We start from the raw sequence: 26,392 nt of genomic DNA, 5'->3' as shown, positions 1-26,392 counted from the left end.
TTTCACTAAAATGTACTTAAAAGTGGATTTCTTTTTATTTACCATCCTTGAAATATGTTGTATTGCTTCTCTTTGTGAATTCACGTCTTCCATCAATTCTGGAAAATTTTACAGCTAAATTTTTTGATATTGTACATCCATTCTCTGTATTCCCACTTTCTAAAACTTTAATTTTATATAATATATACCTTCTCATTCTAGTCTCCATTCCACATGAACTTATTCATCTTTATCTTATTGTGGGTAAATTCTCTGATCTATGCTTCCAGCTACTAATTCTTTCTTTGGCTGTATCTAATCTGTTTAATCTAAATAGTTTTTAGTTTCAATTATATATTTCACACTTAAACATTATGTTTGATTTTAAAACACATATGGTCATTTTATAGTATCTTATTTACTCACCTCTTATAAGGAAATATTAAATATTTAAATATTTTAGCCAGCTATTTTATATTCTGTAACCAGTAATTCCAATATCTGTAGTCCATTTAAATGATTCCAAACCTAAAAGACAACTCCCATATCTATAGTCTGATCCACTGAGTTCACTTTATAACGTAACTCTTCAAGAGCAGTGTTATCACTGCTCATTATCCAATTCTTGAAGGAAACTTGTAACAGTACATTCTCTTTTTACGTATGTTCATTTTTTCTGCTTTGCTGTTTAAGTCCTCTATGACTTTGTTTGTTTACATTATCTATAAGGCAGAGCTATGAGAATTCCTCAATAATTGTAATTATGTCCTTTAATTTTTAATGTCTAAATTTCATTATGCATTTTTATGTCATTTGGTACAGCTTTATTGTGCATTATACTTGTTATTAATATGAAATTCTCTTACCTTAATTTTCTTTTTACTTGCTTTAAATTCTTAGTCTAGTGTTAATATTGCTACTCCTGATTTCTGGAGAGGCAGTGTAGTGTCTTTGAACATGCCTCAGTCAGACTTAAATCTAAATTCAAATCATGGTTCCATAATTTATTTACTAGTTTTTAGTAATCCCTCTGGGCTTTAGTCTTCTTATCTGTCAACTGAGGTTAATAATACCTACCTCATATAATTATAGATATGTCATGTTAGTGAGTATATGAAAATTGCTTGGCACATGGTAGACATCCAACAGATCACAGTTATTTTTGTCTCCCCAGTACATCTGTGCCCTTTCTTCTTTAAATCTATGGTTTTATTTACAAAATAGCAATATTTTGTAGATGGCATATCATTAGCTTTGCAGTTTGAGTCTACATTTTAAAGATAAAAACCTATTTTCATTTATTGTAATGATCACAACCTTTGTCTTCATTTAATTTTCTTGTTTCCTTTCCATCTTTTGCTGTACAGACTTAGTTTCTTTGCCTTTTTTTTTTTGCATTGATATGAATAGTTTCACTAATTCCACTCGTGGTTACTGTAAACATTCTTAAAACTTTGTTTTATGGGATTATCAGAATAACAAAATAATGTAGTCCCTTTATGGACTATAAGTAATTTAATGCTTTTCTTTCCCTATTTCATATTCCCATATTTGGCACAATAATTTAATTCACTTACTTCATTATTTTGTTTTGCATTGTATTTTACATCTACATTTACACTATTAACTTACTTGTACATACTTAAATGGTTTCGGTGTGAAAAAGCAGCTTCTGACCTAGCATTCACACTATGTGGTGGTGTTCTCCTGCTGAACATTTAACAATTCTCAAATCTCTAACATCAGATGAGGTCACTGTAATCCGGATAAAATGAGATACTGTAATCACGCCTGAGCACAGACAAAAACAAAGTCACTGTGCAAACCATAAATAGCCAACCTCTTCTTGTGGCTAACATGGATGACTGTTGCTTCTTTCCTTTCCTCCCATCCACAACACAAAAATTAAGAGACCCAATTGCAAAATCACTCCCACTTTCTGACAGCACTCACTCAATCCACAAGAAACCCGTGCTTGCTTCAGCCCTCCTTAAAATTAGCTACATGTGCTCAAATTCTTAGCAAGCCCCTCCTTACACCTTCCCACTGAGAAGCACCTATAGACCCCAGTGGTGTGCAGTCTCTCTTGCTGCAGCAAGCATCAATAAAAACTAATTTTGATTACAGTTATGCCCTGGTGATCTCTGACGACATCAACAAATGATGAGCATCAACAGATGTTTGCTGCAGAATTTTCTACCATCACCTACTCCCCAGTCGTAAAGTTTCGAATTATCTCTCTATGATATCCTGTCCCCTGGTTGGACTATCAGCCCTATTAAGACTCAAGCCGGACAGCTTTCTCTTGTGCCTGGAATATGGCAGGCTCATAATTAGATGAGGAAAGGATGAATGGTTTTCTCTTACACATTTCTATAAATATTTTAGAGGGAAATTAGAAGACGATTAAGTAGTTTGTACTGGGCCTGCTTGTCTTGATTTTTTGGAAACTGTATAATTTTGACTAATTTCTGCACATCAGGATCTGTAATTGTAATTTTTATATCAATAAAAAATACCTCTAATAATTCTATTGATTACATAAAATGAAAATAACTTGGCTAACGCTCACAACTATGTTAAAAAATGCATTGGAGAGACACAAAAGAAATACATGAAAACATTGGCAGCAGTTACCTTTAGGTGATAGAACTGTGGGTTAATTTTACTCTTCTCTGTATTTTCCAAATTTTCTGAAGTCACTATGATTGCATTTTAACAACGGTTAAAAGTATTGATTTCCATACTCACAGGAGGAAAACAGCTATGCCTAGAAACTGGTCTCTAAAACATTTCTCACAGTAGAGAGGCTCAAATGTCATGAATGTGTGAATACTACTAACAAGTCAAAAAACGGTTTTGTAATGTGTTCAAGCCACATTATCCTAGAGGTTAACTGTTCAGTAGAATCTCACAAAGAGTCAAAGTCAGAGGACAAAGTCATTAGTGTGAAGAAACAGTAAAATCATAAAAAAGAAGAGTCAGGACAAGAAATACCTGAAGCAAAATGACACAAAATGAATGTACTATAAATTATGGATGAAAGTAACAGGGTGAGGAAATCAGAGCATAAACAAGTTTGGGCGTGCCTGCTCTACCTCTTTGTCACTTAATTAACTCAAGCCTTCCACTACCAACAATGTTCTCACACAGTGAATCCTTGAAATAATATCACCACTCCCTTCAACCACAATCAATCATCAATAAAATGCAAAAAAAAAAAAAACAGATTGTACTTAAACACTATTGGAGAAGGAATGAATAAATGCATTAATTTCTACTACTACTATTTGTTTATGCTAAATTGTAAACTAAAATTCTTAATTCGATCATGGTCTTATATAATATACAGAGTGGATGGTTTCTTGTTTTTACTCCCCCTACCTTAAACCCCAATCCATTTCCCCTTCCTAACAGCACCCTGAATTTCCAATCCTCCCACAACTGTTAGCTATATGCTTTGTGTGATACTTACTTCACACTCAAACACAGGATATCCTAGGGAAGTATTAATAAATAAAATTCAATCAGAGTCAATGATGAGATGTTTCTAGGATTTCTGGAAAATATATGCTCTTTTAGTCTGTCCTTGCCCTGGATGGAAGATCTGAGGATGTAAGTGTGGAATTATCACATCCTGTCAAGAACCTGGCATTACAGGAGAGGTTTTTTATTTGTTGAAGGCAAGGTCTTGCTTTGCTGCCCAGGCTGGACTGCAGTGATGCAATCATGGCTCACTGCAGCTTTGACCTCCTGGGCTCAAGTGATCTTCCCACCCCAGCCTGCTGAGTAGCTGGGACTACAGGCAAGTGGCACCACACCCAGCTGATCTGTTTTTAAATTTTTTCTGTAGAGACAAGGTCTCACTATATTGCCTCAGCTGGTCTCAAACTCCTGGGCTCAAGCTATCCTCCCGACCCAGCCTCCCAAAGTGTTTTGATTACAGGTGTGAGCCACCGTGCCCGGCTAAGAGTTCTGTATAGAGTTTGAGGGCAAAACCAGCACTAAGGAAGGCAGAGTGGAGATGAGTCCTTGCTAACATTGGGTGAGCTGCTCGATTAAAACTGAATCAAAGCTAGAGCTACCTCTAATTTTCTCAGTTATGTCATTCAAAAATTTTTCTTTGCTGCTTAAGTCACTTGAAGTTAGATTTCTGTCACATGTATCTGTTAAATTCCTGATTAATATTAATACATAAATAAAAGTTTCTTAACTCAGTGAATTTAATCTGAAGTGACAACTACACATCTATTTTGGTAAAGAAATATACCAAGTGTGTTCACCTGGTAATCATCCACTAAGCAGCACATGTATAATCTGCCTACTTTACCATATGGATGTTATTGCTTATGTTCAAAATGTCAGGTTCATGAAAAGGGGCGGGGAAAAGAAATGCTGTTGTATATGTTAAGCCATCAATATACAAATCACACTGCTTTCTAATTAAAAAGAAAAAAGAAAAAAAAGGCTTATCATAAATAGTCTATTAGATCAGAGTTCCAGGTTCAGCTGAGGTCAAAATCTACTCTAAAGCTCCTTGCACCCAGGAGGCACCTCAACGAATACCTGTTTTTAAATAAGTAAACTTTGGGGTTTGTTGTTGAAACCTTAAAGAAAAATATGACTCTTACTCACAGGGGACTTATAATTTATAAGGCAAGCAAGATAAAGACAGGGCCATCATAGGTGTAATTCTAAAAGTGAGAATAGGAGAAAAGCAAGTTATGGTTAAAAAAATGGATGAGATGAAATTGGATCTGCCATTAGGATAAAAAATAATTCATGTGACAGAGCTAGGAAACTCTTAGGTGGAAAAGATCCCACAAAACCCCTAAATCATATTTAATGTTAGTGGCAGAGAATCTCATAAATGTCTAGAGAATCTCATAAATGTCTGAAGAACAAAACACAGTTTGTATTATGCTCAAACTAAGGCATTTTATTAGCTGGCTTTACAACTTAAATAATATCTTGGCTTTCAAAGGAACAGCTTCCACTAATTCCAAACTAAACTTTCACAAGTTTACTTGTTTGGGGAGGGACATTCTTATGGTCACCACAAAATACCTTTATTATAACCTTCCCCAAATCTTTTCTTAGCGTTAACTGGAGGAAAAAAAAAAAAAAAAAAAGCTTAGGTCAAATATCAACTGCCTGAAAAACCCAATTAAGTTACTTTTCCTTAAAACATGTGCAGTATAATTGAATCAAAAGAGAAAACTGCAAATACATTGTGCTTTGGCCAGAAGTAGAGTTCATTTCATGATGATTCAGTATCTTCGGATACTATTTTTGACACTTGTCATAAATCTCAGCGAAGTAAATCCATTTACTAACATTTCAAAGGGAAAGTTGTTTTTAACATTAGCCTTTCTTTGCCAGTTGGCAACTTATAATTTTTGCAGAGGTGATTATTAATACTTCTTTGCAGCTAATTTTAGCTTTAATTTTTCCTCTCATCTAAAAAAATATCAATTGCACATTGTTCCTTTGACTTAATGACTGGATTCTTTGAAACAGAGGTTAGCTATTTCACTGTATCCGGAAACACGGCAGAAATTCTGACCCATCATTCTTTTATCTGTTAAAGCAAAAAAAAAAAGACATTTGCTATCATTTAATCAATCACATTATAAGAACAACAACGGGAAAATTACAGTGAAAGAATTATTATATCAAGATAAAATCTTTTTCTTTGTTCTGCAACTTTCTTCCTTTCCTAGTCATGCTATTTCTGCAATTTACTATACTCTCTCCATTATTCTCCACAAACAACTCTATCTTATTTTCAGAATGCTCTTTTAGAAAGAATTCCTTGATAGATTAAATGGGATGTTGATGACATCAGCTACCATATTGGATGCTTCGTATGTGCCGACTGCTGTGCCGAGTTCTTTGCACGTTATCATTTCATTTCACAACAACTCTAGGAGGTAGATTCTATTATCCTATTTTTATACTGAAGGAGGTAAATTGAAGAAGAAATGCATTTATGCTGCTAAAAGTTGGTGTAGCAAGAACACAAACGGGCAGTGTAACTCTGAAAGCTGTTTTCTTCACCTCCACCCCACACCGCCTTCCATATGCATTTTACTTAAATGATGTATATAGAGTTTCTTGGTGCTTTAGCAATTTAAAAGAAAGACCTTTCATGATATGTGTAACTCACTTTGGATGCAATTTAAAGAGTGTGTTATATCCAATTAAATGAACTAGTTTTAGGCAGAAAACAATCATGTGGAGTAATGAAGTACCCTTTAAAATACAATATTCATAAGATTCATATTAATTATGATAATGTAGAAGAAATTAAATCACTGAAATTTTCTGGTTCATTTCTGGCTATTTTCTCCAGCAATTAGAATTTAATATAAACTCTAATTTTTTATTCTAATAGCATAACTGTGTTTCCTTTAAGCCATAAAATCTCATTGAAGATTTTACCAATCTTCCAAATATAACTCTATCCCTTAAAGGACCACTACAACCTAAAATGCGTAAGGCCTCTCCTCATCAATGCTTCTTCTTTCATTCCCTCAATGCTTTCTTTTCATTCCTAAAAGGTAAAAAAGAAAAGGCATCATAACTATGGATATATAATGAGTCACTTTAAAATAAAATACCTCAGTGACAACACCAGCAGCTATTGTAGAACCACCGTAACGTAGCATGAACCTCCCCAGCTCTTTAAAGTCTTTATACAGCTCAAGAGCTATTGGTCTTTGTGTCTGCAGCTCTACCAATGCATTCTGGCCTTTAGTCAAAAACCTATTCAGACAAAAAAAAGAACAAATGAATATATGATAGACATGAATAAACGTAATAATGACAACCTGAAAAACAAATATTTCACATTTAACCAACATATCAACTGCGTCTTTCAAAACCAAGAAAAATATTTTTTGAATAAAAATATATGTCTTTGGACTTTCTGCTTTAGTTGAAAGAAATGAGGAGTAATTCTAGATTTAAGAAACATTAGGTAGTTCATTTCTACCAGTCTTCCAAATATAACTCTATCCCTTACAGGACCACCATAGCCTAAAATGCTTAGGGCCCCTCCTCATGAAAGAAATGCTTTTTCTTCCATTCCCTCAAGAAAGTGAGTTCAATTATCTAATAAAGAAAATTATACTAAGGCTTATTTCTATGAAAAAAGTATTTGCAAAGCGGAATATAATGCCCTATGTCTTTCCTAGTAAAACTGTAATTTGGGGAATGTGTATTAGGAAGTTATCTGTAAAGAGGACAATCAATCAAGCAATCTCTCTGTTTCCCCACACAGGAATAATAGTTCCTTAGCAGAGTTCAGGACAAAAATCACATAAGTAGCTTTTCCACAATATGATACTTGTAAAATATGAAGGAAGACTGGGCATGGATCAGACTGTAAATGGTTTCATAAAAATAAGTAAACAAAACATCTCTAGGGTAGGTCCTGCTCAGACTTAGTGAGAGAGGCAGAACCTAAAAAGGGACATTTTGGAATTGTTTTCTAATTTAATTTTGATGTACTCTAGAAGTATAGTGGACAGAAATCATAAACTCTCCTTTTGAAAGATTAGTTCAGGGGCAGACAGACTAAAAGAAGGTTCTAAAAAAATACACCAAAAATTCCAAATATTGGTTTCGGACAATTTCAGGCTTAAGCTCATTCCTTAGGAAGGAGAGCATCTAATACATACATGGCTTGTTCCTAATTTAGTTTCTAAAACATTAAATTCCATACTGCATAATCAAAAGCCTACAACGTACCTGAACAGGAATGAAAGGGAAAAGCCAAACAGCTGTGCAAAATAAAAGTATAAAGCTACAAATAAGGTGACAGGGAACACAAACATGAGAATATATGTTAAACTCTACCATCATTGAGCTAGGATTTTGTAGCAGAAGCATGGAGGGGAAGACCCAGGATTATATATGATGAGCCAATTTCAGACTGAAAATTCTGTATCAATTGTCTGGGTCAAACAACCTGGCTCCTGAACAAAAGAATGTAAGTTATGTAAACCAACTGACTAGGTTAGAATCCTGCGTCTATCACTTGAGCTTTGTGTCACTTGCTAGATGCTTCACAGGACTGCTAAGAATATACATCATGTGAAAGCATTCACAATACAACCTAAAAAATAGTGGTCCTCAAGAAATGTTAGTCGTATAGTTATATCGTGTTTCTCAGAACATTATGGCAAACACTCATGCCAGAAGCTCAAGACTCAGGTTAAATATAAAGATCTACCTTTAGAAGAGAGGTGAAGTAGCCCTTCCTCCTAACAGTGAAACAGGCAAGGGTTTAGAGCAATGTAAGATTTCCTCTTCCACTTGCAGTCAGTCTATTAACCCACTACCCACGTTTGGCCTCTTCTGCAGGTGTAAAAGATGAGGAACACCAAGGACAGAAAAAAGGGGACTTGGGATGTTATTGGAAAAGACGTTGGAAGGGAAACCCCAAAGCTAGAGCAGCCAAACCAAATTGCAATTAGCCTTAACTTGGATTAGGGTAAGAAATCTTTTTTTTCTTTTTTTTTCGGGGGGGATGGAGTTTCACTCTTTTGCCCAGGCTGAAGTGAAGTGGCGCGATCATCGCTCACTGCAACCTCCGCCCACCGGGTTCAAGGGATTCTCCTGCCTCAGACTCCTGAGTAGCTGGGATTACAGTTGTGAGCCACCACACACAACTAATTTTTGTATTTTTAGTATAGACAGGATTTCATCATGTTGGCCAAGCTGGTCTCAAACTCTAGACCTCAGGTGATCCGCCTGCCTCTGCCTCCCAAAGTGCTAGGATTACAGGCATGAGCCACCATGCCCGGCCAAGAATTTTGTAACATTCATCTCTAGTCTTGTATTTTGTTTTTATTTACATACTTAGATTATGAGGAAGTACTTAAAAAATCCCAATCTTGTCCTAGCCAAAGGGAAAGTGTCACACCTAGGCCTGGACATTAATGCTAATCAGCAGGCCCAACAGGATGCTGATCACCTCAACTTAAGGTTCCACGTGGACTTTGAGCAAAAAACAAAAACAAAAGAAAACAAAAAACTTTCCAGATGGGAAAAGAGCAGGCACTACAGAGTGTGTAGATTACTTTCTTCTTAGCTTAGCGTAGGGAATGATCTTATTAAGGAGGTGACAAGAAAGTTAAACACACAGTAGAAATTTGGAACCAGTGTCTAGACATACTTTTTAAAACGTAGGTCTGGTTTTTGAAATGCCCTTATTTTCACATCATCAGTATCTACGGCTTGAAACGTACACACATATATAAGCTTATATTTACGTTTATTTATAATTCACATCCTCCACCACCACACATAACAGAAATTATATCTAGCATTCATATCTAAACAAAAGCTTAAATACTTGCTTGTTTTTGTTTGTTTTAATCTAGTCCTTGAAAAAAATAATTTCTGGAACAATTAAAAATGGGTTTCACTTACCACAAAGAGAAATACTACACAAATGAGCTAATCTTTAAAAAATTGGCTTAAATTGCTTATCATTTCTGTATTAAAACACTCACTTAGGCTTTTTCTTTGTGACTTCACCCGTGCTTTTGTTTAAGACACTAATCAATCGTTTAATAACGGCGGGTTCACTGACAGTTTGGTAGTGTAACAGCACCTAAAACAAAAAAAAATTATAACACTAAAAATCTGCATAGTATCGCTGTCCTTTTCTTTTGGCACTTACACTTAATTATCTTCAATTCAGTGCTACTGCTTGGAGTCTTTCAGGATCTCCAGCTGCTTCCTCTAAGTCCCACCACTCTAATCAGGTGGTTACTTACCTTACTAAGGGGAAAAAAGTCATGAGAGGCATTTCAAATTTCTACCGCACCAATTGCTGTATCAACTTAGCTCAGTGCATAACCTGTCAGCTTTTTCCTCTGTACAGATGGAGGGTAACAACATCTTAGGGTTGTTGTAAAGATTAAGTAAGATAATTCGTCATTTAGAACAAATGTTTTTGTCATTTTTATTATTATAAGTAGTAGGGAAAGAACCTGGGATTGAATCTCAACTCTTTCTCTTCTATCTGTCTGTACCTCAGTTTCCTCAAGTGTAAAATAAGTAGGCTTTTATAGTGTTATGACGAAAATTAAATAGGATCAGACACAGTGCCTGCCATGGTAGATGTTCAATGAATATGAATTGTCTCATACAAATTAGAGAGGGGGATAATACCATATTCACAGTAATTAATGTATTCATTGTTGAATAAGAATATTATAATAAATCAGAGGTAAAGAGGAAGGACAACAACATTTTTAACTACAGAGTACAAGCATTGTATGATACGATTTATAAGTTCTATTTAATTTATGCGGCAGCTGAGTAGGCCCTGAAGTCAGACAGACCTGGGTTCAAATCACCTCTAGTTGTGTGAACTTTGGGGCAAGTTCTTTTTTTTTGGAAGCAGAGTCTTGCTCTGTTGTCCAGGCAGGGAGTGCAGTGGTGCAATCTCAGCTCACTGCAACTTCTACCTCCTAGGTTCAGGCAATTCTCCTACCTCAGCCCCTAGAGCAGCTGGGATTACAGGTGCACGACACCACACCTAGCTAGTTTTTGTACTTTCAGTACAGACGGGGTTTCACCATGTTGGCCAGCCTGGTCTCGAACTCCTGACCTCAGGTGATCTGCCTGTCTTGGCCTCCCAAAGTGCTGGGATTACAGGCATAACCCATTGTGCCTGGCCTGGCGCAATTTCTTTAACAATCTTCCACCCCTAAAATCCCCAGCCTCTGGTTCCTTATCACTGAAATGAGGAAAATCAGATAATGTTATTTTAAAGTGGTGCCTGGCACATGGCAAGCATTCAGTTAACTGATGGTCTTATATATTAGCTATTATTTCCATGTTTTATATGTAAGGAAAATTAAAATCAAAAAGGTTAAGCAATTTAACGTGGCCATGATGCTACGTGTAGAGCTGAATTTTAGGCTTATGTCAGTTGAAACTACAAATTGAAAGCTCTTCCCACTTGAGTTTACAAGGAGGCCTATAGAAATCATACAAATGGAACCTTTTGCTTCATGAAGATGAAGCTAAGGTTTGGATACACCCTAATCCAAACCAGAACATTGATTGACTATCCTGGCTCAAATAATAAGTGTGCAATAAGCATGAAGTGTGTAATATGTCTAGTTTGGAGGTATTGGAAAGACCAATTCCCAGGACATATCAGAACTATCAAAGTTTTATTGGTTTATAAGGACCATTTAATGCTGTTTGTAGAAACACTGACACTTCTACTCTGGAATTTCCTAGCCAAAACAGTTAGCACATTCAGAAAACAGAAATGCAAGAGGGGCTGTAGATGCACAATCCTAGACTTTGAGAACTTTCCAAACCAACTCATTCAATTTAAAAAAAAACAAAACAAAACAAAAAGGCACAGCTGAGCCTCCATTACTCCAAAAAGACAAAAGTGGTTTTATTTTTCAATGACACTTGAGGAGTCAGAACTAGAAAGATTCCAAAAGAATTAAAAACTGACTACTGGGGGTGAAAAACTTGCCACAACGCATGGTAAAGTGATGAGAAACACCTCTGTGCATTCAAAGCATTCAGGTCTTAACCAGTATCAACATAACATAAATATAAGTCTAAGTATCTAAGAAACATTTCTTTTGTAACAAACAACTTATGTAAACAAGTAGGATTCACTTCGCTTAGCCAAGGTGTGACAAAGGAACTGGAACCAATCTCCATGGCCAAATTTGAAAGAACAGAAGCACACAAACCTAATTAAGTTCTTTCTACCCTTGGTGAGCTATGTGTGCATTCCAGGTAAAATCAGGGTGAACAAAGGATGGGTGGTGGCAGCATGAAGTTAGGTCTCATATGTCTTTTTATCTCCTCAGTATCTTGCAAATAGTAGCTCAAACAAATTATTACACGAAAATAACAGAGAGAAGTGACTGTACACTATCTCAACATTTTAATTCAGATTATATATAACCAAAGTAATCTATAATTCAAAGCAATGTGCGGCATAGTGTAATAGAAAAAAAAGCACTGGATTTCAGAGTAAAGGTAACGAATAAGGAGTCCTGGCTTAATCACTTATTATTCATATAGGACAACCTCTCGGAGGGTTCAATTCCTTAACTACAAATGGGAACCATACTAATACAGGTCCACAATCACTTATCTGCAATTCCCAAGTCCCAAAAGACTGAAAATCGGAAGTTTTTTCCTAAGTCTGTAACAAGTCCATTTAAGTGCAAAACCAGACTTGAAGTGAGGCAATGTACAGATCTTAATTTATCTCAGTTAGTGTTAATAAGTTTTGGTGCAGAAACATTAATATTTTGATTTTAGAGTGTTGTTCCCTTCTGTTGTGTAACTTTATGCATTATTTACCTTTCTAAAGTTCTAACATTTCTGAGTTCTAAAACCATTGGCCTAAAGGGTTTCAGGTAAAGGCTGGGAATCTAGACTTCATGTAGTGTTATGAGAATCAAATTATCTAGTGTTTTATAAACTCAAATGGGCTACATAACCTGTTAGGTGGCCAAATAGATTATTTTCCTTAATTATCGAGATAACCTGTATTTTAAAAATATTAACAAATACATAGTCAATTGGTTTTCAACAAGGGTACCAGGACCATTCAATAGGGAAAGAACAGTCTTTTCAACTCATGGTGCTGGGAAAATTGGATATCCATATGCAAAACAATGAAGTTCTACCTTACATATGTACAAAAATTAACTGAGAATGGATCAAAGACCTAAATATAAAAGCAAAAACAACAAAACTCTTAGAAGAGAACATAGCACAAAAGCTTTATGACATTGGATTTGGCAATGATTTCTTGAATACACCAAAAACATAGGCAACAAAGGAAAAAATAAACTGTACTTCGACCAAATTAAAAACTTTCGTGCAGCAAAGGACACTATCAAGAGAATGAAAAGGCAGCCTAGAGAATAGGAGAAAATATCTGCAAATCACATATGTAATAGGGAATGATATTAAGAATTTCTATTAATAACAACACAACCTAATTCAAAATGTGCAAAGGATTTAAAAAGACATTTCTCAAAGATATACAAATGGCTAATAAGCACATGAAAAGATGTTCAGCATCTAATTAGAGAAATGCAAATCAAAACCACCATAAGACACCACTTAACAACTATTAGTTTGCCTATTATATTTTTAAAAATCCCTCTCCCACACCCCACCCCTAGAAAACTTGTTATTTAATGTGTTGACAAGGAAGTAGAGAAAAAAGAACCCTTATGCACTGCTGGTGGGAATGTAAAATGGTAGAGCCCCTGTGGAAAATGGTTTAGCAGTTCCTCCAAAAGTTAAACATAGAATTACCATATGATCCAGCAATTCCACTCCTAGGCATATGCCCAAAAGAAAGGAAAGCATGAATCCCAATAGATACTTGTACATCCGTTTTCACAGCAGCATTATTCATAACAGCCAAAAGATGGAAATAATCCAAATATGCATCAACAGATAAATGGATTTTTAAAAGGTGGTATACACATGCAATGGAATGTTATTCAGGCTTAAAAAGGGATGAAATTCTGATACACACTACAACACGGACAAACCATGAAAACAATTTGCTAAGTGAAATAAGCCAGACACAAAAAGACAAATATTGTGTGATTCCACTTACATAAGGAACCTAGAACAGGCAAATTCACAGAGAAAGTAAGTAGAAGAATGGTTACCAGGGGATACCAAGAGCAAATAATGGGAAGTTACTGTTTAATGGGTACAGATTTTCAGTTTGGGATGTTGAAAAAGTTCTGCAGATGAACAGTAGCGATGACTGGTCGGGCCCAGTGGCTCAACGCCTGTAATCCCAGCACTTTGGTAGGCCAAAGCTGGTGGATCACCTAAGGTCAGGAGTTGGGGATCAGCCTGGCCAACAAGGTGAAACCCTGTCTCCATTCAAAATACAAAAAATTAGCCAGCCGTGGTGGCACACACCTGCAGTCCCAGCTACTCGGGAGGCTGAGGCAGTTACGGGAGGCTGAGGCAGGAGAACTGCTTGAGCCCAGAAGGCAGAGGTTGCAGTGAGCCAAGATTGTGCCACTGTACTCTAGCCTGGACACGAGAGACTCCATCTCAAGGAAAAAAAAAAAAAAAGGAATCATAGTGATGACTGCACAACATTGTGGAGGTACTTAATGCCACTGATTGTACACTTAAAAGTGGTAAATTCCATGCTTTTATATATATAAAATAATAAAATCAAATATAAATTAACTTAAAGTCTAATCCATTCTTCTATTATTTCCACTTAAAAAAATATAGAGTAAGAAGAGAGAAGATTCAAATAAGCTCAATTCAAAATGAAAATGGAGACATTATAAACGACACCACAGAAATACAAAAGATCATTTCAGACTATTATAAACACATCCATGCACACAAATTGAAAAATCTAGAGGAAATGGATAAATCCTGGAAACATACAACCCTCCAAGCTTGAATCAGGAAGAAATAAGAAATCCTAAACAGACCAATATCAAGCAGTGAGAATAAATCAGTAATAAAAAAATTGCCAACAACAACAAAAAAGCCCAGGGCCAGATGGATCCATAGCCAAATTCTACCAGACATTCAAAGAAATAACACCAATCCTACTGAAATTATTAAAAGATTGAGAAAGAGAGAATCCTAACTCATTCCATAAAGCCAGCATCATCACCCTGATAACAAAACCAGGAAAGGACATAACAAAAAAAGAAAACTACAGACCAATATCGCTGATAAACATAGACGCAAAAATCCCTAACAAAATACTGGCAAACAAAATCCAACAACATATCCAAAAGATATTTTACCATGATTAAGGAGGTTTCCTCCCAGGGATGCAGGAATGGTTCAGCATATGCAAGTCAATAAATGTGATTCATCACTGAAACAATTAATAGTAAAAAAAACCCAGATGATCATCTCAATAGATGTGGAAAAAGCACTAGATAAAATCCAGGATCCCTTAATGATAAAAACTTCAATAAACTAGGCAAAGAGGAAACATACCTCAAAATAATAAAAGCCACATACGACAAACCCACAGCCAACATCATACTAAATGGGGAAAAGCTGAAAGCATTCCCATTATGAACTGAAACAAGACAAGGATGTTCACTCTCACCACTTATATTAAACACAGTACTGGAAGTCCTAGCCAGAGCAATCAGGCAAAAGAAAGAAATAAAGGGCATCCAAATTGGAAAACAGTAGTCAAACTGTCTCTGTTTGCCAATGATATAATCACATACCTAGAAAACCCTAAAGACTCCACCCAAACAACACCTAGATTTGATAAATGAATTCAGTAAAGTCTCGGGTTACAAAATCAATGTACACAAATCAGTAGCACCAACAACGATCAAGCTGAGAATCAAATCAAGAACAAGAACTTAATCCCTTTTACAACAGCTACAAAACCAACCAACCAACTCACCTAGGAATGTACTTAGCCAAGGAGGTGAAAGATCTCTTACAAGGAGAACTACAAAACACTGCTGAAAGAAATCATGGATGACAAATGAGCAGAGATACATCCCATGCTCATGAAATGGAAGAATCAATATCGTGGAAGAGACCACACTGCCCAAAGCAATCTACAGATTTGGTACAATTCCTGTCAAAATACCAACATCATTTTCCACAAGATTAGAAAAAACAATTCTAAAATTCATATGGAACCAAAAGAGAGCCCAATTAGCCAAAGCAATCCTAAGCAAAAAAAGCAAATCTGAAGGCATCACATTACCTTACTTCAAATTATACTACAGGCTGTAATAACCAAAATAGCATGTTACTGGTATAAAGGTAGATTCATAGACCAATGGAACAGAATAGAGAACTCAGAAACAAAGTCAAATACTTAACAACCAACTGATCTTTGACAAGGCATGCAAAAACACAAATTGGGGAGAGGACACCCTATTCAACAGATGGTGCTGGGAAATCTGGATAGCTACATATGGAGAATGAAAACTGGATTCCTATCTCTCACCACATGCAAGAGTCAACTCAAGAGGGACTTGGATCAAGGACCTGAAACCATGGAAATTCTGGAGGAAAACCTGGGAGAGGTTCCTCTGGACATTGACCTAGATAAAGAATTTATGACTAAGACCCCAAAAGCAGATTCAATGGAAAAGCTAAAGAGCTAGTACACAGCAAAGAAATCCTGAATATAGTAAACAGACAACCCACAGAATGAAAGAAAATATTTGCAAACTATGCATCTGACAGGTAGTTTTCAGAATCTACAAAAGACTCAAATCAGCAAGAAAAAAAAAAACCGAACAATTACATCAGGAAATGGGCAAGTGACATGAAGAGACACTTCTCAAAAGAAGACATACAAATGGCCAAGAAACATATGAAAACATGCTCAACATCATTAATCATCAAGGAAGTACAAATCAAAGCCACAATGGGATACCACCTTACTCCAGCCAGAATGGCCATTATTAAAAAGTCAAAAAACAATAGATGTTGCCATGTATGCGATGAAGAAGTGAACACTTGTGCACTGCTGGTAGGAATGTGGATTGGTATAGCCTCTGAAGAAAACAGTACGGAGATTTCTCAAAGAACTAAAAGTAGATCTACCATTTGATCTAGTGCTCTCACTACTGGGTATCTACCCAAAGGAAAATAAGTCATTATGTCAAAAAGATACCTGAATGCACATGTTTATCACAGCACAATTTACAGTTGTAAGAATGTGGAACCAACCTAAGTGCCCATCAACCAATGAGTGGATAGAGGAAATGTATATGTGCACCATGGAATACTACTCAGCCATACAAAGGGTAGAGATAGTGTGTTTTGCAGCAACTTGGATAGAGCTGGAGGATATTATTCTAAGTGAAGTAACTCAAGAATGAAAAATCAAATAGCATATGTGCTTACTTAAAAGTGGGAGCTAAGCTATGGGTACACAAAGACATATAGAACAGTATAGAGGACACTGGAGACTCAGTAGCGGGTAGGGCTTGGGGGAGGGTCAGGGATAAAAAACTACATCTTGGGTACAATGTACACTACTTGGGTGATGGATACACTAAAATCTTAGATTTCACCATTATACAATTTATCCATGTAATCAAAAACCACTAGTTGGTTAAAAAAAAAAAAAAAGAAGTCAAAAGAAAATTGACAAATAAATAAAAAACAAAGGAAAAAATCACTTGTTCCCCAAAAGCTACTGAAATAAAATAGGGGAAATTTAAATACATTTATGTAGTATTATGGTATTAGTCCCTAAATAGTAAAATTTTAATAGCTTAGGAAACCTTTGTTTGCTTAAAAAAATTTTTTTTGAAGTTTTTCTCCCATAGGGAGTAGATTGACAAAATATGACCATTTTTTCTGAAACAAATTTGATCCTGGTATTTCTGAATCAATATATGCCAGTAGAATCTCCTAAAGCAACACTGAAAAACTTGCAATTCATGCTTATTTTTAAGAAACTACAGTAGTCAGGTAGACAATATTACTATTCAAAGTCACTACTGACCTCTTGACCTCTCTCCCTCTCCATTGGCGAATATTATTACTGCATGAGTAAAAATATGCAGTAACCAACCTCTCCTTTGCCCCATAGGACATACTGCTTTCTATGAATGAGTTCCATTCGCTCACAACAATTAACCTGTTGTTACTTGATGATCAATACATGAATTCTGAATATTTAAGTATCTTCAACTATAGTAATTTTTTTTAAAGCTTTCATTTCTTTTTTAGTGCATGGAAGAAATGGAATATAATTATGAAAGTAAAGTACCTAAATAGCACCTTAAAATATAATTTTACATGATCAAACTAATGTAGAAATGATTACAAAGAATTATAAAGTACATGATTATCTCAAATATAAGTGTATCAGTATAAATGACCCAAATAAATGTATTGCCAACCTCTAAACCACTATTGCTAACTTTAAAAAGTCTTACTTTTATTTCAAAGATGCATCAAATGGTAGAAACGTCACTGAGAAACATTTACTGTCATGCAGAATCTGTACTATATGAGCTAATTAGAAAAAAAAAAAAAGTCTAATGGGAAAATGGTCATCCGTCATGTGACAAAAGCAAGGTACCAAACTATATAAGAGTATGGTCCCAAATATCTCAAAACAATTACACATAAAACAAAAAATCCAGACTATTAACAAGTAACAGCTTTTCAGGGCAGGTAACATTATTGTATAAAATCTCCCTCTTCCCATAAAATGTATATGTTCAAATGATGCTGGCAAACCAACCTTACAACATGCAGGGTCTGAATGTGTTGCTTCAGCACAATTAAAGTTTACTGTCTATCTAGGATCCCCAGAATACACCCAATACATACCAGTATATACACATACTGGGTGGATAATATGCTCACATTAAAACACACTGACATGTAAAGATACATATTTATGGATTATGCAAATATATGGCATTTTTATTTTCCATATTTTTATGTGTTTTCAAAAATTTTCTAAACAATCTATTACTTTTATTATCAGAAAAAGCAAATCGACATATTAAACAAAATGGAAACCCAGAATGATTCAACCTAAAAAACTTAGGTAAACTTTAGAACACAGTGAAAATGTGTCTATCATTTTTCCCTGGATAAATTTTATTATCATTACTTTGTATCCTATTTATTATGAAATATCTTCTCAATGCCTTTTAAAAAGCCCCAGGCTCAAGGATCAAAATAAAAATGATTTTCTAATCATAAGTTTTTCTGGATTACAGTAATAAGATGTTAATTGAAAATAAATATAGTATCACCACTTGTAAAGAAAGTTATCACTTTTAGGATAAAATTACTTTGAATTTATAAAAACAGGAATAAAACATTTGGGAACTTACAGGAAATCCTTTAGTGATAGGAATTTCAATATTAAAGATGAGGATTCGGGCTCTGAAGCGAGTGCAAGCTTTAATAGGTTCTTTGGGGCCACAAAATACGCAGCCAACACTGTAAGAACAAAAAAAGAGGAAAGGTAGTTGGGGGACAAATTTATATCAAATAGAAAGACCTCAAAAACATTTACAAGGAAAGTAAAACAATTAGTTAGGGACTTTTTCTAAATATTCCCTTCTGAGCTAAAACATGGCTTTAAACCATTATTAACCTTACGTCATTTTTACACATTAGAGCTTTCACTCAAAGCACATGCCAAGTATGTTTGCTGACATGTATTAATTAAAATTTTAAGTAAGTTTGCTTACATTTCCACAGGTGTCTATTTTTGGTCAAATGAAATTCAAAATTGAACTAGTAGATTGCAAAATACATGTGTTTAGAGGTGAGGTCCTATATGAAGACAATAGTTGCTTAAACTCATTTTCTCACTCACTTGATTTTGATGATATCCATCCCAACCAAAGTAAGACTAACATGATCGCCTGCTGCTGCCCAATCAACAGGTTCATCATGCAGAGTGATTCCTGGAAATGAGTAAGAACCAAAGCATACAGTGAAACACCTCGATATCAAACCATAACAACCAACAGAGTTTGGCTGATTTGTGCTTCATCAGTCACTACTCATCATTTTCAATATGAATGGATTGAGAGTAAGAAGTGTAACTGTGAGCGTTGAGGAAAACACATTTCCTCTAGAACTGACTCTTCTAGAATACCACCCTAAACATAAAGTGACTTGTATTTGCCCATAAAAGGCCGACTTCTGCTTATTTAATCAAGATTTTTAAACTAATTGACACAATTGGTATATTCATTAAACAGGCCCCATTCAAATATTTCTATTATATTAATGGATACAGACAAAACACAGTTCAAGTTACTCATAATGACATAAAAGACGGGACTGGAGAAGATGTCTAGCAGTATTTTCTTGAGTTTTGCTTTTAATTAGACAACCACCTAAACAAGTAATCCTTGTTTTCCAAGTAACCCATGGGACACGTACTCTCAGTCAGAATTTCAAATGGTCCTCTCAGCAGGCCCCTTAACTACTCCTGGCTCAAAAGAACTTCTTTCCAGAGAGAGATCTGCGTACTAATGATTGCTTATATGAACAGAAAAATATTAAGGAAATAGTGATAAGAAAATTTAATTTAAAAATGATCCTAGGTGTTGCTATATATCTGGAGATATACATCTATTTACCTAGACATAGTCCTGAAGGTAGTCAGGGACGGCAGTTCCCAAGGGCAATACTCAGCTATCTTATTCAAAGGCTTTTAAAATATATCCCATATTTTCTGATTTTATGGAATCCATTTATGGATTAAGTTCCTTTCCATAGGAATGTAGGCCTTTTGACAAAGAGAATGTGTAGGCCAACCATTGTGGATAGTTCTTGATTGACATGTTGACTTGTTCTTAGTAAATTATAATCCACCCATATCTTTCTGAAAATACTCATTTCCTATGCAGCAGGGAGAGTTTCTGACTTTTAGGGAGCTCAAGGATTTAACTTTAAGAGCTCTGAGACAATCTAGAGTTTTATGCAAAATATCATGTATGTGCACATCTGCATTCATCTTGAGAAAAGAAGGCATAACTTTTTTCAAGTATCAGAAATTCTTTCTCCCAAACATGTTAGCAATTATGGTATTAAGGAATGTTTGCTAAATATCAACTTACTAGATTTCACTTTAAAATGTAAATTTAGAATGACCGTATCTGAATTTTTCTATGAAATACGGAATTAAAAAGAGAAGCTAGGTATTTACATACAAAAGATATTGCCTTTGGCTTAAAAATTTGTAGAGGTTTCACACTACAAGTTCAATTAACAGTATAAAATTTTCCAAAGGTAATTATATTATCTGGTTCTTCTTCCCCTCAATGATGTTATACTGTTTCACATATGACATTTATCAAAAAACTTTTCTCACTGGACAAACATTATAAAAAGAAGCCCTTTTTTAATACTCCATGAGCTTGATATGTTAATAAAGTAAAAAAAGTAATTTAGAATTTCTATTTGTTGGTAGTAGATTCAGTCAAGTGTTTCTTTTGGGACAGTACTGGTTAGAGAGCCACAGTAGTACCCAAAAATGTTGAGACAGAAGAGTGCATTCAAGAATCAAGTAAACCAAGCAAAAGCAGTAAGGTTAGAAATCGAGGACTGAGAATCTCTCCGTTAAGTTAAAAGTCTGGCTCTTAAGGAGTAGGGTGGTTCTTCCCTGGGGCTTCTGATAAGACTTCTTTCTTAACAAACACTGATTAAAGACAATACTTTAGAGTTTACATGTGGAAAGTATAGAGAAGAGGGGGGTAAAGAATGTGAGACTTTCAGAGGTGACTAAGGATTTTAGAGATTACAAGGGAGCCAATCTCAAGGTCTGTGATAACTTTAGGATCATGGTTTTAATTTATGGCTCTTAATCATAGAAAAATTCTTGTTCTCAAAAAAGATCATTAACATACCAAAAAAATAGTGTTTCAAAAGTATTATAGCTCTAATCACTTTAAAAAGCAAAAGCAGACACCTGTACTTGCACACAATGAACAGATCTATAGAAAATGACACTGTTTTTAAAGTGCATATTACTTTTTATCAAAACAGAAATTTCATGATCCCTAGTGGGCAGAAATAAAAAGTTCAAATGGAAATAACTGGTTTTTGTTCCCTTACTCATCTTTAAATATAGTTTAAACCATGTAACTTCAATAGATACTAATTTCTTAAACTTTTCAAGAAATCTTCTTTTAAAGAGAGCATATTAATTCAAGAAAAACATACATTCAAATTTATAAAGTAGTCAGGTAAATGTAAACTATAAATTAAGAGTAACAGAGAAAAAAATACTAAAATCTAAAAAATTTTTACATTTTCAATAGGTTATACTTCAGCTTAAAGTGGTTACAAATAATATTATTTTATACTATAAAACAGATCTTCAGAAATCAGAGGCTTAAAGTTGGAAGCCAGAATAAAAGAGGCATAGAATTAGAAAGTTTTAGTCAAAATTTGGAAAATAACACACATGTACATGTAACATATAACATGTATACATATACATAAATATATATGTATGTATTAGATGTATTAGAAGACAAAAATAATTATCAGCCATTACAAAAAAAATATTAGATCTATATGCAGAAACAGTGACTGGTAATTTAAACTAGTTCAATTTCTCTTTTCAACACTGGGTTTTTTTCCATTTGAATCTTACTTATATCTTCGTATAAAATATACCTACATTTTTGGTATAAACATGATTGAAGTTGTTAATTTATAGTTTTCTGAAACATACATTTCAAAGTAACAGACTATAGAAGGCTGCTTTGCCATTGACTAGTTAGAGTCCGGCTGGGACTAGATCTAATTTCTGCTACAGAATATTATTCCAAATATATCTGTTAGGTATCTATACATATCTGGTTAAATCCTAACCAGGCTTCTCAAATCAGTGTCAAAAACAGAATGCTACCACAGTTAGAATGTTACATGTACATATATATAGACACAGTCACAACAGAAAAAAATCGTTTAATGTTTTCACATTTTAATCTTCAACAGTCAGTATCATTTTGACAGTCAGTTACAATTTCAGTAAGAGGTTACTTACTTTGGAGTTGTAACTAAACTACTTTTTAAAAATCTGCTGTCTCAACTTAAGGCCTGTTTAGCAAAAGCATCTTGTAGATAAATACCTTTTACGGTACAAGTTTCATTAGGAGGCATTGCCTGTAGTCGGTCACCAGTTTGGATATAACCAGCTTCAATTTTACCAGTTATGCAAAATCCAGATCCTTGATCTGCAAAACATACCAAAATCTTACGATTCATACAGCGATGTTATCTGATGATTAATACTGTTAACTATACTTAGTTCCCAAGTAGTCATATAAAACTAGCCGTTCAATGGACATTAAATAATAGTCATTTCAGAATTAACATCTCCACTAAGTATGTCATACCACACTTTACTTTTTTTTTTTTTTTTGCAAATAAGACTTATATTACAAAAAAAAGGTTCATTCCTTTCTCAAATATTCATTGAGAAATAATAAATATTTGAGTGCCAGACATTATACTAAACTCTGGGGATAAAAAAAATAAAAATGTAAGTCCTGCCCATAAAGGTATACTAGTGAAGAGAAAGATGAAAACAATTACATTGTCCTGAGACAAATGATATTTAAAATATACAATAGAAACAGAAAGGTGCACCAAAGAATCCATGATGGTGAGAATAGACATCAGGGCACTGTGAAGAAGGAGTAAGTGTTTATTAGGTAACTTGTATGCATGGGTAGGGAGAAAAAGGAAGACATTGCTGCCCAGGAAACTGTGTGTGCAAAGGCATAACCAAATGTGGGATGGGCTAAGAGCCATGTGTCACTTGTTGGGGCTATGGGGAGGGGGCCATATAGAATAATGAAGAAAAGGCAAGACAGCAGGCAACAGAGATAGGCAAGGGAGAAATAATAAAGGGGTCTCAAATCACGCTTAGGGTTTAAATTTCATCCTGCAGTTAAGTAATAAGAAGCCAATAAATACTGTGACCGGAGAAGTAAGGTGATGGTATTTCTGTCTTAGAGTAGAGGCTGATACAAATGCACAAACTTACTACAGAAAGGGAATAAACTCAAGAATTCGGGAATAAGGAATAACAAGTTTGGAGTGGTAAGGAAAGTGAAGACTAATGACAGACAGGGGAAAATCTGAGATGATGATGCATTAACTGTGAGATATGAAACTAAGGACAAGACCCATTTTAGGCTTGGTAAATCTGAAGTGTCTATGAGACATACACATGCAGAAGTTGCATTCCAGGGGGGACCAATCACACCACATTCCATAAGAATGGTAACCCTAAAAGAACACTCTCCCAGGACAGATGTCCAGTAGTGCTTAGACAAGTGAGTGGAGAATGAGTGAAAAGGTTTGGGTTGGAGATACAGATTTGGGAAGCATCAAGATGCAGTAGGTAGAGAAACTCATGGATGTCAGTTCGAAAGGACTTGCAGAGTAAGAAGAGGTCTGAGGCATAGCAGAACACTGTTTAAGAGACAGAGAATGAGGAGCCCACAGAGAAGATATAGAGCGGTCAGAGAAACAGACAGGTTAACAGGAGAAAGCAGGTCACAGAAACCAAGGGAGGAGTTTCAAGGTGGATGTGGCTACCAGCATCAGAACCAATGCCAAATTCAAGTAAGATAGAATTGAAAGTGTATATTGACTTTGGCAACCAAGAGGTCATTTCATGACCTCAGGAGGAACACACTCAGGAGAGCAGCGTAGGCGGAAGCCAGGAAGCAGCCTGAAAGGGGAACAGGAGGTGAGAAAGTACAGTCAGTAAACACTGTTAATCAAAGAAAAGTAACCACCTCTTGTATTCTTGACAAACAATGAGCATCTTGGAAACTATTAGCATATTTCCTCTATTACTAGAACACTGGAAGCTAATAATGATAATGATAAATTTCAATTTCATTGCATGATTTTTTCAAAGCACCTTCATTCATTCATTTTTTTATTCATATATTAAATGTATTATGTGCCAGGCACTGGGTTAGGGCTGCAGATATAGATAAAGAAGAGACAGTACTTGCCTTCAAGGAGTTCATAATCTAAGTGGGATAAACAGACAGCATAGAAAAAATTATAACGCTGCATGAAAGCACAATGACAGAGAGTACAGAGAATGCAGAGGGAACACATCAGGGCATGTGGGCAGGTAAGCACGCCAGTTATCAATTTACTGCTGCTCAGTTCCAGATTCACTCTGCATTGCCGGCTCTGTGACAATGGAGATTAGGAGGACAAATGACACCCTTACAGTTTTTATTATCCTAATAATAAATCTTACATCCTTTTATTTATTGAGTTTTTAAATTGTATTTCCATTTTATAGTCTTCTATACGGGATATTGCCCATATTAAGTTAGTTATATTCTTAGGTATTTAATATATCATCTCTTCCAGCAAGTTCTGAACCTCTTTTATGTTGGTCCTTCCTCAGGCCTACCTATAAAGTTTCTGTATATCTTTTAGTTGCATTGTTATCATAGTTAATAATTCTTTATATTACATTTCCCATTTCACCTATGTGTAGTATCTAACTCCTAAGTGGACCCAGACTGCTACAGATGGATAGGAAATGGACAGTAAAGAGAAAGAACAATACAACAGGGAAGTATGGGTAGACATGTGGCAATAAACACATCCTGTCTGGTTAAGAAACAATAAACAATCCAGTTTGGTTGAAGGATTTGAAAACTAAAGGAATCTAATGGAAGGAAAAAAAAAAACTATAAAGTTAGAAAGACAAAAGGCAAGGTTTTCTTATGCTTGAAAGATGAGAAATGGTGAGTAAACTAAAGCTAAGTGACTAAAACTGTGCATTTTAAGATTAATCTGGCAATGATCCATACTTGGGCATGGAGAAGAGAGACTCTGAAGGCAATATACTGTCATAACTTAGTCCAGGAAAGAAGGTTAGGAGGGAATGGGGAAAAGGGGGCTATACTGAAGAAGCACTGCAGAGGTAGCACTTACCTTTGAAAACATCAGACACACATAATCTAAAAGGCTTGTCAATAGATCGCTGGGGAGGCTTAAAGGAATCTGGAAAAAAAAAAATTGCAAAAGGCAAGGTTTAATTTAAAACTAAATGTCTGACTCACTTCAATAAACTCATTATAATCGCACTTCTCCTAGAAAGTAACTACTTTTTGTAATTACTAATAGCAAATTAACTGTCACTAATATACACGTTGAGCATCCCAAATCTGAAATTCTGAAATCTGAAATGCCCCAAAATCTGAAACTTTTTGAGCGCTGATATAATGCTCTAAGGAAATGCTCATTGGAGCATTTTGGATTTCAGATTTTTGAATTTGGGCTGCTCGACTGGTAAGTATAATGTAAATATTCCAAAATCCACCCCCCAAAAAAATTAAAATCCCAAACACTTTGGGTCCCCAGCATTTCAGATAAGGGATATTCAACCAAGTAATAGTTTGTAGTTTATAAAATGAATGTTAATCTCATTTAATTTTAACAATAGTCTATAGATATGTAAACCAGGCACTAGGCTCATTAACTGAGGAAAACTGAACACTAGACAGGTTAAGTATTGCACATGATGACAAAACAGGCAACTTAGTTCCTCTGACTACAAATCCTATGCTTTTTCACACATGTGACTATCTCCCAGAAAGAACTCTAAATAATAATACCAAGTTTATAATGCATTAAAGCTAGAATGGCAGCATACTTACCAATTTGTTCTAATAAACATAGTCCTTTATACCATTTTGTGAGTTCACTTGACTGACATCTTGTGATTAGATTTTCACCACTGAGACCACTTGTAGGAATAAAAGCTACATCACTCTCCTATTAAAAAGAATGACTTAAGAAACTTAATACAACATTTTTTAAAACGTTAAAAGATTCACCATTACCATAACTG

At 35.1% G+C, this 26,392-nt stretch overlaps 1 protein-coding gene across 2 annotated transcripts in view; it reads right to left on the bottom strand.

Annotated features, from left to right (window-relative positions):
- Positions 1-4,891: 4,891 nt before the first annotated feature.
- The window catches only part of HBS1L (HBS1-like translational GTPase), a 100,776-nt gene continuing 79,275 nt past the window's right edge, over positions 4,892-26,392 (bottom strand). For both annotated transcript variants that reach the window (XM_011991451.1, XM_011991452.1), the window contains 6 exons: positions 22,623-22,727; positions 19,346-19,436; positions 18,855-18,963; positions 9,504-9,604; positions 6,603-6,747; positions 4,892-5,560 (listed from right to left, as the gene is read on the bottom strand). In XM_011991451.1, the coding sequence (XP_011846841.1) occupies positions 5,549-5,560; positions 6,603-6,747; positions 9,504-9,604; positions 18,855-18,963; positions 19,346-19,436; positions 22,623-22,727 (563 nt within the window). In that variant the 3' untranslated portion in view covers positions 4,892-5,548. The remainder of the gene's footprint in view (positions 5,561-6,602; positions 6,748-9,503; positions 9,605-18,854; positions 18,964-19,345; positions 19,437-22,622; positions 22,728-26,392) is intronic.

Source organism: Mandrillus leucophaeus, unplaced genomic scaffold (assembly GCF_000951045.1).
Source record: "Mandrillus leucophaeus isolate KB7577 unplaced genomic scaffold, Mleu.le_1.0 Scaffold396, whole genome shotgun sequence".
Classification (NCBI taxonomy): Eukaryota; Metazoa; Chordata; class Mammalia; order Primates; family Cercopithecidae; genus Mandrillus; species Mandrillus leucophaeus.
The sequence above is the reverse complement of the archived record's forward strand: the minus strand, read 5'-3'. Positions and strand labels throughout refer to the sequence as shown.